Source organism: Lottia gigantea (assembly GCF_000327385.1).
Source record: "Lottia gigantea unplaced genomic scaffold LOTGIsca_24, whole genome shotgun sequence".
NCBI lineage: Eukaryota > Metazoa > Mollusca > Gastropoda > Lottiidae > Lottia > Lottia gigantea.
The window spans coordinates 306,747-320,982 of record NW_008708707.1 but is presented as its reverse complement, the minus strand read 5'-3'; the positions used below and the strand labels follow the sequence as shown (position 1 = coordinate 320,982).

At 37.1% G+C, this 14,236-nt stretch overlaps 2 protein-coding genes across 2 annotated transcripts; one reads left to right on the top strand and one right to left on the bottom strand.

Moving 5' to 3' along the window:
* Positions 1 to 2,947: 2,947 nt before the first annotated feature.
* LOTGIDRAFT_76871 (hypothetical protein) lies at positions 2,948 to 3,517 on the bottom strand (the record flags this gene model as incomplete). The annotated part of the gene is made up of 1 exon (XM_009055236.1): positions 2,948 to 3,517. A coding segment is annotated over one exon (570 nt), but the record flags the coding sequence as incomplete, so codon positions are not given.
* A 2,281-nt stretch (positions 3,518 to 5,798) lies between these two features.
* LOTGIDRAFT_214760 (hypothetical protein) lies at positions 5,799 to 13,648 on the top strand (the record flags this gene model as incomplete). Its single annotated transcript, XM_009055252.1, has 14 exons — positions 5,799 to 6,374; positions 6,906 to 6,969; positions 7,279 to 7,406; positions 7,872 to 8,003; positions 8,523 to 8,655; positions 9,024 to 9,124; positions 9,407 to 9,532; positions 10,050 to 10,244; positions 10,768 to 10,892; positions 11,357 to 11,484; positions 11,872 to 12,025; positions 12,302 to 12,480; positions 12,893 to 12,971; positions 13,441 to 13,648. The coding sequence occupies exons 1-14, from the start codon at positions 6,252 to 6,254 to the stop codon at positions 13,646 to 13,648; spliced, it is 1,875 nt and encodes a 624-aa protein (XP_009053500.1). The 5' UTR covers positions 5,799 to 6,251.
* Between the last annotated feature and the right edge of the window lie 588 nt (positions 13,649 to 14,236).

The window sequence follows — 14,236 nt, the reverse complement described above, 5'->3', positions numbered from 1 at the left end:
AAGGGTATTTGTAAGAAAAATACGATATCTTTGAATTCATCTATTGTATGGATGAGTGTGTTAGTCCGAAACATCTGTCTCTATTCCAGCCTCTCATGGGTATTTTGACAGTTGTCGGGTGCACATCCGACAGTAACAGCGGACAGTAACATCCGACAGTAACAGCCGACAACTGTCCAAATAGCTACCAGAGACTGGAATAGAGACAGACGTTTCGGTCTATTAGTGTGTAAGAGGGGTTAAAGTGGTTGCAAAGGGAGAGTGCCATCAGTAACACTTTTAAGAATGAAAACAGGCGTCGCGTTCGTCTACAATTAAAGAATGATATTTCGAGGCAAGAGGGGTTAAAGGGATTGGAAAAGGTATATTGCTTTAACAGCTCTGACCCCCAACCCCCTCCTTCAACCTCCTATAAATCAGGTTATTCCTCTCATTTTCCTCATTACAAATTTTAATTTTTTACCCTAAAATATCATGTGTTTGAAAGTTAAAAGGCGAGTCGTCTTTTCTTGAGACAATGCCATATATGGAAAAGACATCTATAAATCTATAGGAGAACAAATTCCTAGTTTGAGATATTTTTGAAGGAATTATGCGATTTTCGTACATTTCTAGTACTTGTGAAAGCTATTTACATATATTTAAGACTCAAATACGCCCCACCCCTCCCCCCCCTCCCACCAAAATGGCTCATGTGTCCCTTTAACCTTCTTACCTACTAATCCATACAATAGATGAACTCTCGATGTCTAGCTGATTTAAAGATATCTTAATTTTATTATTCTTTTGCCTTATAAATACCTTGCGAATTTCAGCATAACACAAATATCTCCTGTATAACAACGGTGACTTTGAAAGGACATTTTAAACAAGTGAGTCCCCTATATTTTATTTTTACCACGACTGGAAAATGAAATTGAGTTTTACGTTCAAATGTACTGTTCCTGACTGGAAAATTTTGATAATCAAATTCTTCAAGCATCTATAAGGGTCGTTTGTTTCCATAAAATCAGACATAACTCAAAAAATGTGTTTAATAACTTTACTTGGCTTCTCTGCGATTTCGACGTGATGCACCTTTCGCATTTTGTTACTGTGAGTCTTTGATATGTAACACTTGCTATTTCAACTGACCATTCCTGTCACCAAAATTATTGTGATATTCGCCATTTGCCATTTGATTTTTTGTCAACTTCTGCTTTTATGACACAAAATTGTTTTGACGGCACATCAACCGTTGTATGATTAAAACGATGGGGCGTCCTCGTGAAACCATATCCGTACTGTGGCGGCGCCAGTGGTCGATGGGGCTACAGAGGGGGCATTTGCTCCCCTACAAAAATGGCTTGCATACCCAATGTTACCACCACTTTATTATTAAGAATTAAGATGTTTTTTATACGTTTTTGTACCAAAATATGTGTCAGAATGCACCAAATCAATTCAGTTTTTCGAAAAGGTCTCCCTTTTGAAATTTGTATTACATTAAATTTCAGATAAAAAATGAATTCTACATATTTCCTCCTCGCACTTTTCGGAATTTGCTTGATAGCATTACCTGTCGCCAGATCTAGCTCCGACTCCGATGAAATTCGTAAGTGTTTTTTCTTCTTACAAATTCTGTACAATAGTACAATCGACAATCCTTACATCTGAATATATCGCAGAGCGCTTGGGGAACTTTCACGGTAGGCCGTTTGCTCATAAATTGGGGCGAATTGGGGTAAATTTGATTGGCTGTTGGAGTCAATAAACAGACGCATGTTCAAGAAGGCGGTCTTTAGACACTAACCGAAGTGGCTTTATTGCAAATAAAAGCTAATGAAAACCGAAAAGAAAGTTAATTTTGATTAGACTGTCCCATTATAATTTCAGTCGATTGTGAGATAGAATTCATCAACGAAGAGCCATCCGCAGGGGGATTAAATGACAATCTGGTCGCTTCGCCCATTCTTAAAAATACCGCAGAAGAGTGTGCCGCCTCATGCCTCCAAATTCCTACTTGTGTTACTTTCATTTTCTACAATACTCCTCTCTGTTTCGTGCTCGGTAAAGAGTTTGATAGTTCTGAATTGGTTCCGACTACGGGCGGTGAGCAAACAGTTGGTGCCGTATGTCGCAATTAAACCAGTTCGTCGCATCTCAATCAATTAAAAAGGTACACCACACCAACGAACTTTAAGAGAGAAACAGGTCATTTCAGTCCTTTGGAAATTAACAATTGAAGCCTGTTCTACCTCGCAAAATGTTTCGATATATTTAGACTTCATTGTAAATATTTTTAGGTTTAATAATTGTAAATGTTTTTGGGTTTTTGTAAATATGTATAGGTTTAATGATTGTATGAATTTGTTAATAAATGTATATGTGTTTTTCTCATGAGTCAATATTTCGTGAATAGCGATGGGAAGGGTGGAGGAGGGGGGGGGGGGGGGGGGGTGGGGATTGGGGGGGGGTCAAGTATTTTACATTATACCCGGAGGAGAAATGAGGTGTGGTGGTTAGCTGCAGTGATGATATGGGTCGGCCGTCAGAATTTTTTCGGGGATTGCATTCCCCTTCCCCCTGGGCCTGTTTCAGCAAAATTGGACTGATCTTCAACATTAACCACATCAGATGCACAATATCTCACTAAGATTGCAAATAAAAAACGTGTAAATGGTTTATTAAAATATACAATGTTTGAGCAATTAGAAAAGAAATGTCGCCAAAAATGAAATCAACCTTACAGCGGTGGATAGTGAACACGTGTTGGACATTTTTTGATATGTTCATCATTGAGGTTGGAAGACTCAAATCCATTCATCTTAAAGATTCCTCTCTGAAAGAACGAGTCCATTTTAGTGTCGACATTTTCATTATGCCCTTTCTTTTCATACTTGAAATTTGTCGTCTGAGAAACAGCGTCCATTGTTTCGTATGTTGCAGACGCCTTCCTTCCCTCCAGACAATCCACCATATTGAATTCCTTATCATAGCAGACCTGAATTTGGTGCAAATAAGTCTTGTTTTTAATATCCAGACACATAATTATTGGTTCGATGCCTGAAAAATGTTTCTTCAAACCTCGAGAGATGGTCCTGACGCTATACAACTTGGTATCTGATGGGACTATATTCAAATTCTTCATAACACGACTTATATTTATTTTCTTAAAAACATCTAAAGCTTTCTTAAAGAACAAAAATTCCGTTGCTGTGTTGTTGTCACTTACAGCACAAGTTCCATGTTTATTCCATTCGTGTCTCCACAAACTGTCTAGGCTCGAATACTTGAACAAATTCGGCCAAAGCTTTAGCAGATCGCCCATCAAAGGGTCCAGCGTTTTGAGGTTGAACTTGATGTGTCCACACGATTTTGGTTCTTTGCCATCGATACGACTTGGCCACAATCCATGGATAGTCCACCCCGCTACGTCTAATGTGTTATTGCAATATAATTTTTCTGTTTGGCCTTCAAGGCAAACTGTTTTCGGCCATGCACTTGACAAAGTAAAAAAATCAAACTCTTCAGAACTCTTGAAATTTCCAGTAAATGACTCAAGAAGATCCACCATTGAAAATTTTCCCTCATTTCCCAATCTAGGCCTAGCAATGATAATGTTGACCACAAAAACCAAAACAAGAATACTGAAAGCTGAATTTACCATTTTGTGCAGTTCGGGTAAAAGAGAAATGTAGACTCTTAAAACTATCATGCAGTCACTGAAATGAAAAATAAAATGTGAAAAAATAAGTAAAATCACTTGAAAGTGCTTTGGAAATGTGAAATCTCTTATAAACCAAGATCTCAAGAAATACGACAATCTCATTGGTTGATACAGCTCGATTTACAATTGAATTAAGAGGTTGACCAATCAAATGAATGGGACTCTAAAATCATTTTAAGCTTAGTTTTTTGTGAAATTGTCCCAAACTTAACTATCTGTAACTCTTTTCAAAATGAAAATCTGACGTGCGATCCAGTAATCAGACGCATTCTTGAAGGGATAAAACCTTAAACTGTCGCCGTTCTGTTAACGTTTGAAAAAACTGTCGCTTTTTCCTACTGAAAGTAGCACCGAAACCCCACAACTTCAACAAACCTAACGCATTTCTGTGTATGTCCGAAATAATGTCGCTTATCTCTGGTGAAAATGACACCGAAACCCCACAACTTCAATAAACCTAACGCATTTCTGTGTATGTCCGAAATAACTGTCGTTTATCTCTGGTGAAAGTGACACCGAAACCCCACAACTTCAACAAACTCGTCGCCTTTCTATGTATTTCCGAAATAACTGTCGTTTATCCCTGCCAAGGTGACACCAAAACTCTACCAACCTGCCGCTCTACTGTGTATGTCCGGTATAACTGCCGTTTATCCCTGCCAATGGAGACACCCAAACTATACAACTCTACCAACCTGCCGCTCTACTGTGTATGCCGTTTAATACAAAAACTATACCACTCTACTAACATGTTGCTCTTTTGCAGTTCTTATTTCCTTGAATGACTCATAGTGTTTCGATTATTCAGTCATACTTAATGCAAATCACGTGCACAGCTCCATTCAAGTTTACATCCATATTATAGGCCAGTTTGGGTCAATTAGTCCGAAACACTGAGGTAGGTAGGTAGATGACAAGTTAACGTTCGCTTCCAGCGGATGCTGATATCGCAAACTACCGAAACACTGACAATATTTTAGCCTTTTATAGCATTTTGACAGATGTCGGTTAGTTGATACGGGTTCTTACTTTGTGTTGACTCAAGGCACATCATGTATCATGCCCTGCCCCAGTCTCGTAGCTATTCCCTGACCCCTTGATGCTATCCGTCACCAGTGTCCCCAATACACATACAATTTTAAGAAAGCCTCTTTACAATCCCTTAAAGTCTGTGAGTCATAATTATTACCGTGTATATATTTTTTTTGATGCAAACAGTAAAATACAAAAGGCTTTATAGATGGCCTACAAGATTATCAAATTCAATCCGGAAATAATTCGAAGCAAATTAATTTTTCCTGTATTGAGTATTAATGGAGAATATTATTCATGGGCGAAAGCTGACTATGGGGTTACTCTCGGCAGCACTGGTCCTAGCATCAGAAGTGTTCTTACCTTGAGGAGAATTTCAACAAATAGCACCTAAAAGCCTTGCAGACGACAATCGAACTCGTTATCGACTGAGCTATTACATTGGTATTAGGGGTTGAAAGCCGGCAATGGGACGACTCTCGAAGGCACTGGCCGTGGCATCAGAAATGTTCTGGCCTTGAGGAGGATTCAAACCATGGCACTTTATCGCTTAGCAGACGACAATCAAACTCTAAGGTGGACTAATTTAACCTATTCCAATGACAATGGCTAGAAATGAAGATTAGGCTTATATATTATCTAATAGGCTTTATCCTAATTGGCTTGAGAAAAGCCAAGCAGTGTTTAATGAGGGAAATTTGCCTCAAATGTGAGAATTATCACTGATGAAAATTACCTCAATTATTTTGTGATATTCGTATTCCATAATAAGGTAGATCTATTAGGTATATTGGGTTTTCCATCATATTATATGTTTCCGGGTGTAATATCTAGCTAAGCCTAAGTATTTTCCCACGACTACCTGAAATCATCTCCTCTGAGGAAGGATCCCCTGGAATTATATAGGGTGACAAATACCCAGTCTTTTATGTACTTAATGCCGAAAAAAAATTGTTAGTGGACCAAAAGGCATGATTTTGATACACTTGGGATGTTAAGAATACATTGTAGTCCGTGCCTAATAATTTAGAGTTATGTCCCTTCGTAGGTGTCGTCCAATATGGCAGCCTCCAATATGAAAAAGTGAGACGTGTAACATTAATTTTAATTTTCAGTTAGAATGATCACATTGAAATAAAGTAACAATCACAGGCCGTGATCCGTTCCCATTTAAACTCTTTATCGATTGTGATTTTCGTTTTTGACATGCCTCGATAAGCAGTGTTTAGACTGAACTCTAAACGTTTGTTTTTATTTTGACAGCAACTTTCTGAAGTCTATTTATAGTTCATAACTGTCATCAGACGACAAACAATCGAATCGAGCGAGTGACTTTCCTTCGTCTGCTTGTGTGGGACTTTCATTTAACTAGCCAGGAAACGAAAGGAAGGGAGCAGATCTTCTGTTGTATATTCAAAAGCCTGCTTCTAGGATACAGCAGTGCTTCTTTAAGAGTTACAAAAAGGGAAACCCAAAGTAGGAAAAATCTAGTGATCAGTTTTAGTTAAAAATGGCAAGTCAGCAAGGTGTCAAAGGGAATCCTGCAACTACCAAGAAGTTGTTGGAAGGTCTGCAGAATGATTTGAAAACTTTGTCCTCTGAGAGTAAGAGAAAGTTCACAGAAGTCAAAGAGGTAATATTGAATTTCTATTTAGTTTGCAAGTTGCCATTGTGAAATCAAGAGTCATGCATTTGTTAGAATGTAAATTGAATATTGATGATGTCTACGAATCAGTGAATAGTTTTTTGTATTTGACACATTGGTCAGGCAGATATTTCTGAAGTTTTTCTGAACTTACAAGTTCAATGGGATGTTGATCGAAGTTGACGTCTGCTAACACTTAGATGTTATGGGTTCCATCAACCCCCACCCACTGATTGTCCAAAGACCCAAGGGGATTGTCTCTTCTGCTAATTTAGATTTTCTGCAGATTAGAGTGTACAGAACCAGGATTTATAAAAACATTTAATTATTAACACACATTTTGTTATTCAAATTAAAGAACTTAAAACTCCAGTGCCTGTGCTTTCATAACTTTAATAAGTACAAAGTTACCTTTACTGTCCAACAATTGAACACATAACATTAATGCCATACACTTGGAATTCAAGGTTTATTATGTTTTACTCTCAAATGTTCAAATGTTCATGATTCTTATTTCAGTCAGCAGAAACTGTTCAGTTAAAGCTACGCACTATTTCAGCTAAGAATGAAAATTTTATAACAGGTAAGATTCATCTATTCTTATTAAGAACACAAAATGTGAAATGACCAGTGGTTTATTCTGTGCAAGCCTCTATCATCCAGTCCCTCTTTGTCCATGTACAGCTTCAACTAAAGAAAGCCTGGACAGGTTGCTTTAAGATATCTTTGTAATTGACCAAGTCTACAGTCACATTGGGACTTCAGGCTTTGCGAAGGAAAGACAATTCTCATTTTTGCTCCCCATTTTGGGTTGAGGCTTCAATGGAGCCTGATAAATCTTGCTGTCATGTACTTCTTATGTAATTATGATTATTCTTTGACCATTTTTCAGGATTAATTCCAGCAAGCTCTGAAATAATTCAGCCATTTATCTTAGGATGTGCCACCAAGAATCCTAAAATTGTACAGCTATGTCTTGCTTCAGTTCAGAAACTCATTTCACATGAAGCCATCTCCACTGTAAGTTTACCAATTTTTTTTATTTGTTCTGTTAACATCATGCAGTGTGCAATCTGGTAATTTTTCAAGGAAAGTTGCATTAATCTCTTCTTCTTCAAGTTCTAACTGTCAAGGAGTTTGTCACATTCACTGTGTCTGAATTTGATGGTCAGTCAACCCTCAGACCTGCATCATGGTCAGGGCGGACTTTCTTCTTGCTCTTGCTGGCGGCAAACATTTTAGATAAACAATCTTCATCAGGACAACTTTTCTTAAAAAATGTGATGTTACTGTCTAAAAATTTGAGTACATGTGTATAAGTAAAGTAAACAAATTCACTTAAAGTACAGTTTGCCCTGTTGAAATTTCTTATAGTGATAAGAATTTGCCGTAAGTGTCGAATTTTGACATTCAGAAAGAAATTTGTCAAACATGCCAAGCTTATAATATTTTAAATTTCCAAAAAATATGTTTGTGCTTTTGTAGAGTGCAGCAGATTCTATCATCAATATGCTATGGTTGTTAATGGAGGGTGGTTTAGAGGAATTGAAATTATTACAAACAGCTATATTATTGATAACAACCAATTCAGTTGTACAACATGATTCATTAGCCAAGGTAAGACAGTGTCAGGGTTGTTGTTTTGTTGTATTAGCCAGTCATAACTGATACAAGCTAATAATTTAAGCCTTAGCTTTACTCTGACTATATTAGCCAAGGAAAGACAGTGTCAGGGTTGTTCTGTTTTATTTGCCAGTCATGTATGACTGTGGAGCTCTAAATTGCGAATTTGACTGTATTTACCAGCCAAGGTATTACAGTGTCAGGGTTTTTATTTTGTTGTATTTGCCAATCACGTTGACAAGAACTGTTCTGTTGATTTGCTGAATTTACCGTTCATGTCTGACTGGAGCTATGGACTGTTGATTTGGTTGTATTAGACAATCATGACTAACTAGAGCTCTAAACTGTTGATTTGATTCTGGCTTTGGGACCCTTCTTCAAAAAAGCATTTGAAATGTCTTTTTAATCAGAAAAAAAAACTAACATTATTACACACTTCTTGGTAGCAATAAACATTCACATTTAATGGCTCTCATATTAAAATTTTGTGATAATTTTGTTTATATTTTCTAGGCTCTCGTGTTGTGTTTTCGTCTCCACTTTACTAAAGATAGTACAACTATCAACACAGCAGCTGCTACTATTAAACAATTAGTTAGTATAGTATTCGATAGGGTTGTAGCTGAAGATAAACTAACCACTAATGGTGAGTAGCCATTAAATATCTGGCAGGGGTTGTAATATTGTCCTATGGGAGGAGATGTAAACTTGAAATTTTCCTCAAAAACTCAATTTTTTAGGATTTGAATCCTCCCCAAGGAAAATGAAATTATCGTCAGCAGGGTGTGTGTGCTGAAGATTCGAATTTGCCTCAAACTAAAATTCTCAAGGCAATAAATTTTGTTCTTCAGCAACTAAAATTGTCGTCTGCCGGACGAGTTGAGATGCTCTTGACAAAGCAATTACAATTGACATCTGCTGAGGCACTAGACCATAGACCCCACATTATTATTTTGTTCTGGGCTTTTTGCATTTACTTCAAAATAACAAAATATAACGTTGATTTTTCTTCAGAGCCTTTAGTTGAGATGGATACCACGGAATTAAAAGCTGGAAGTAAAACTCCACCCAAATCTTTAAAACCATGTGCTGGGGATGCTTATTTATTGTTCCAGGTGAGACAAATTGATTTTCGGAAAACCTTAAATTCTTGTGCCCCATCCTCAAAAAATCTTATGCTAAGATTTTGACCCTGGTGTGGAATTTTACATTTTGCAAATCCAGACCTGGGACAGTCACAAGAATATCAACCAATCAGATTTCTTTATGATTCTCATAGATATCTGATTGGTTGATATTGTCACTGCAAGAACATCATCCAATCAGAATTCTTTTGAGTAGCTGTTGACATTAATAGATATTGTCAAATTAATGAAATGTTTTTTTAACTTTTGTAGGACTTATGTCAGCTGGTGAATGCCGATCAGCCATTTTGGTTGCTAGGGATGACAGAAATGACAAGAACGTTTGGTTTAGAGTTATTAGAATCTGTTTTAAAAACGTATTCTTCAGTTTTTACCAAGGTAAGCAGATATCTCAGACGTAGCTTTATTCAAGGGAGGTAACAATTGGGAGAGTTCTATTTTTACTGCTTTCCACAAGAGGTGTCAGAAAAGTTACCACAGGGATAACTGGCTTGTGGCAGCCAAGCGTTCTTAGCGACGTTGCTTTTTGATCCTTTGATCTTGGCTCTTCCTATCATTGCGAAGCAGAATTCGCCAAGCGTTGGATTGTTCACTCACCAACAGGGAACGTGAGCTGGGTTTAGACCGTCGTGAGACAGGTTAGTTTTACCCTACTGGTAGGGAACTCTTGGTGATCGTTTAAAAATCAAAAGGGGACATAAATTTTGATTTGATGGTCCCAATTGCAATGGGTTACCATTGACTGTATAATTGCGAATATACTACTCACTTTTTCACCCTCCAGTGTCCAGAGTATAGTGTTATGTTTAAGAGAGATTGTGAAGTTTTATATATACCCTATAACTGTGAATATAAGGCGCACCCTTCTTACCTTCGATTAATTTTATTTTTTCAGTATCCTGAGTTTAGCTTTATGTTAAAAGAACGAGTCTGCCCTCTAGTGATCAAGTTATTTTCTCCCAGTTTAAAATATCGACAAGGAGCTCCACCTCAACCATCTCCAGCTCCTGTAGAGAAGCCATTTTTTCCTATAGTGATGAGACTACTTCGTATAATTTCTATTTTGATTAAATATTATTATCAATTATTGGTAAGTTGGATTATTTTTTCGTTGATGTGATTAATAATCTTGAGATTACACAATGTTTCATCAAAAAAGTTTTGATATTTTCTGGGGGTGAAACAAATTACAAAAGGTGGAAGGAATTTTGTTGTTGTCTTGTTTTTTTGTTTGTTTTTATGCCAACATAATTATGTAGAATGTCTTCTGAAGAGGGGCTGTAGCTCGTTCAGTGAGAGCATTGGAATCATGACTTCATATGCTTGGTATGATCGAACAATGCTGGTCATTGGTTCTAATCTGAATTGGCGTATGGAACTTAGAGTGAACATCATCTTTCTTCATTATTCAGGTTCTATTCAGTTGCATAAATAGATCAGCTGGTAGACTGAATCCTCGTGAACCTAAGATGTTAACCTCGTAAAAAAACTGTTATGTCTCTGGTAAATGATTGAGCAGATGCAGTTTAGCCAATTTGGTACTTACAGCTCTCGACACATCTACTGTCCGTATATTGAACCCTTCATGACTATGTTATGTTATTATATTCTAGGTAACAGAATGTGAGATATTTCTGTCGTTATTGGTCAAATTTTTAGATCCAGAGAAACCACTCTGGCAGAGATGTCTAGCTTTAGAAGTTTTACATAAACTCAGCGTTGATCCACTATTAGTCAAGTAAGTCTAAGTAATTGCAAAAAAGTCTCAAAATTTTGAAGTTGGTTACTGTAAGTGTAATTTAGTCCCAATTATAATAGGCATAGATTTGGAATTCCAGGTAACTTGAATCTGAAATGACGTCTGTTAAAGGGATTGTAAAGAGGTTTTCTAAACTCTTTTTTGTGTATCAGGGATACTGATAGCATCAATTTTCTCCATTCTAAGTTTCAAACAGATGTCTGTGGTTCCTGCAATTCCATACATTCAAAAACCAAAGTAACATTGATGAGGAAAAATTTACATCGTAGGCATCATGATTTTGACTTGCATTGATTGGATACCAATGAATTTCAATACAATAAATCGAGTAAGATTTGAAAATTATAGCTTGGAATACCAACACGTTCCCATGACTGAGTTCTTCTTCAATACATTCACCCTGACCTTATACTTTTTTTAACCAGCATTTTGTAAATTTCCAGATCGTTTGTAGTTAGTTATGACATGAAACCACATTCTACCAAAATATTTCGTGACATTGTGAACTCCCTAGGAGCATTCGTTCAGTCTCAGTTTATGAACCCTCCAGGTGGACCAGCTGCTCAGAGTGGTGAGAATTTATATCATACTTAATAAAACGTTTTAGCTATGTGAATGCTCTAAAAGGGATCCCAGTCGATAAGTGACATTGTGTGTTTCAGAAAGGTTAGCAAAAGAATCATTTATTGGAGGTCACCTTACTTTCTGAACTGACATAGTTAAGAACCCTGGACCATCTTTTGTTTGATGTAACCAAGCAAATGACGTCTTTCCAATGCTCCAGTCGACTGTGTGACTGTCTGTCTCAGGATTCGAACCTTGATCTCTTAATACTTCTAGCTGATGTGATGATTTACCCTTATTGCACACTGCATTGTCATGTCTGAACATTAGGAGGTAAGTCTTCCGTTCATTTCACTTTGAGTCACTTTTCAAAATATATTTCTTCTTACTGTAGGAACTAAGGTCCCAGATACTCAGGGCACACCCCCTGCTATGGTTGCCGGGTTACCAGTAGGAGGCGGAGTCAGTCCTCAGCCAGCGTTTATGTATCGTGGTGTCTGGATTCCATTGGTTATATCTGTTCCTCAAGGACAAACCAGACCATTATTGTAAGTATTAGTTAATGCTTATTCTTGATTGGCTGAGAGTTTGATGAATTGCAGAATAACAGGATGTTTCCTTTGGTTTTGGAAAGGGATACAGATGCCTGAATTTGAGATCTTTCAGTAAAGCAAACAATTCAACAATTTCATCCTTCAAGAAGTCATGTAGGAAACATATAGATATAGATTATTCTAGATTTTGTATCTATTGAATTAAAAGAAATATATTATGCATGCGCGTAGTATTCGCAATTATAGGGTATCCAATCTTTTTCATTATAGTTTAGAGATGTTAGATAAAATTGAGCCACCTACAGTAGTAGATGGATATGGTGTGTCTGTAGCCTTCTATTGTCTACTGGAACTAGGAAAGAGCGTACAGATTCTCGTGTGTGGAGAAACAGAAGAGTCCAAATCAGGGGAGAAAACTCAACAAGAAGCTAAAGAATTGGAAAATACAGGTACGAATGATTGAAACCCTTGTCTAAATGCTTGGTGAATATAAAAACCAGTCTCTTTTAATAGACTGAGAGTATACTTGGTATATATCTTACATCTTTGATTGATCTAAGGAATACATGTAGCCATGCAGTGTGCAATGAGGGAAATATTAGTGAAATTATTTTACAATCAGACAGTTGAGGACGTGGTTATGAAATGGAGATTTTTTTTGGTGCATTTATACTCAGTTTTGATCTTATAGATTGTGAACCATGCAGTGTGCAATGCGGGAAACTTTGGCTGGACAGCAAGACAGATCTGTTGAGGAGTCCCTATCATGTACAATTTGTAGAACAAGTAGCCATGTTTTATTGTGCCAGCCTCTCTAATGTTAAATGTGAAATGTTCCTGTGTTTTTTGTAGATAATAGAGATCGGCAGATGGAGGAAAGTTTGATAGATTCATCATGGTGTGGAATGTTAGCTGCTCTTTCATTGCTACTGGATGCTAGGTGGGTATCTTATTGGGGTCCCTAAATGATAATCTTGAGGGTCACGAGTCGGCTCCAACATCCTGGATCAAGACGACAAAATAAAGTCCATCACTAAATTTTAATTGGGCTACGTTTTTTTTTTGACTGAAAAGTTTCGTGAAATTAGAGTGCTTTGAAAGTAACATCGTGAAGATCTCTCACCAAGATTTGAAATGTTGAAATGAAGGAGCTATTCTAGAAGTGCCTTAGATATGGTTGGCAGCTTTTGCAAAAACGACAGACATCTGACTGATAATCGGAATAGTGTAATTTGATGTTGTCAGTGTCTTCAATACACATGTAAAGTTTAAAAAACCTTTACACAATCTTTTAGATTCATGGCTTGATATAGCATGGTGTAAAATAGCTAGCACTAATACCTGTGAGCTAAAATTGTTTGTGGTCTGAGTCCAAAAAGTCTTCTTTCACTTTCACCTTCTATTTTTAGTACTGATGAAGCAGCTACAGAGTCCATACTGAAATGTCAGGAAACCTACGCTAGCTTCTGTGGACAGCTGAGTTTAAACGTTCCCAGAGATGCTTTCATTACGGCGCTGTGTAAGGGTTCCTTACCTCCTCACTACACCTTGACAGTTCTTAACACCAACCCTGCTATACCTACTGGACAAAAATGTAAGTATATTGAAAGAGTTTGATCATGATATTCAACAAATATTTAGGTGAGGGTAGTGTCATTTGATGATTCTTTGATATTGGACAAGGTTTTTGAAAATATTAAAAGAGTTTAATAATGAGATTAAAAAGCATTTAGGCAAAGGCAAAGATATGAGTGATATTGTTAAACTGTTCATTGGTGGACAGAAATTAAAGTATATTAAATGGAAGAGTTTAATATTGTTATTTAGCAAGTATTTAGGCAAGGAGGATTACAATTGATGACATTATAAATTCAAGCAAGGACCCCCCTCTTCTTTTTCAGTGAGTCTCACTCGGTCCACAAGTCAAGATCTTCAGACAGCTGGAACTGAGGCCATGGAAAAAAGTCATGTGGTTGCCGTGGGAACAGCTCTTCCAACTGCCTCCCTACCAGCAGGCGCACATCAAGGCCCAGTCATGGTATGATTTGCCTTTTATCCCAGAATATATCGGTAACATGTTCCAATGATGAAATAGTTTCTCAAAGTTCTAGCAATTTATAAACACATTCGTCATTATTATCAAGAAATGGATATCATGACATGCTTTGATTGGTTAAAATTTACATCATTAGAACGCGACTGTGG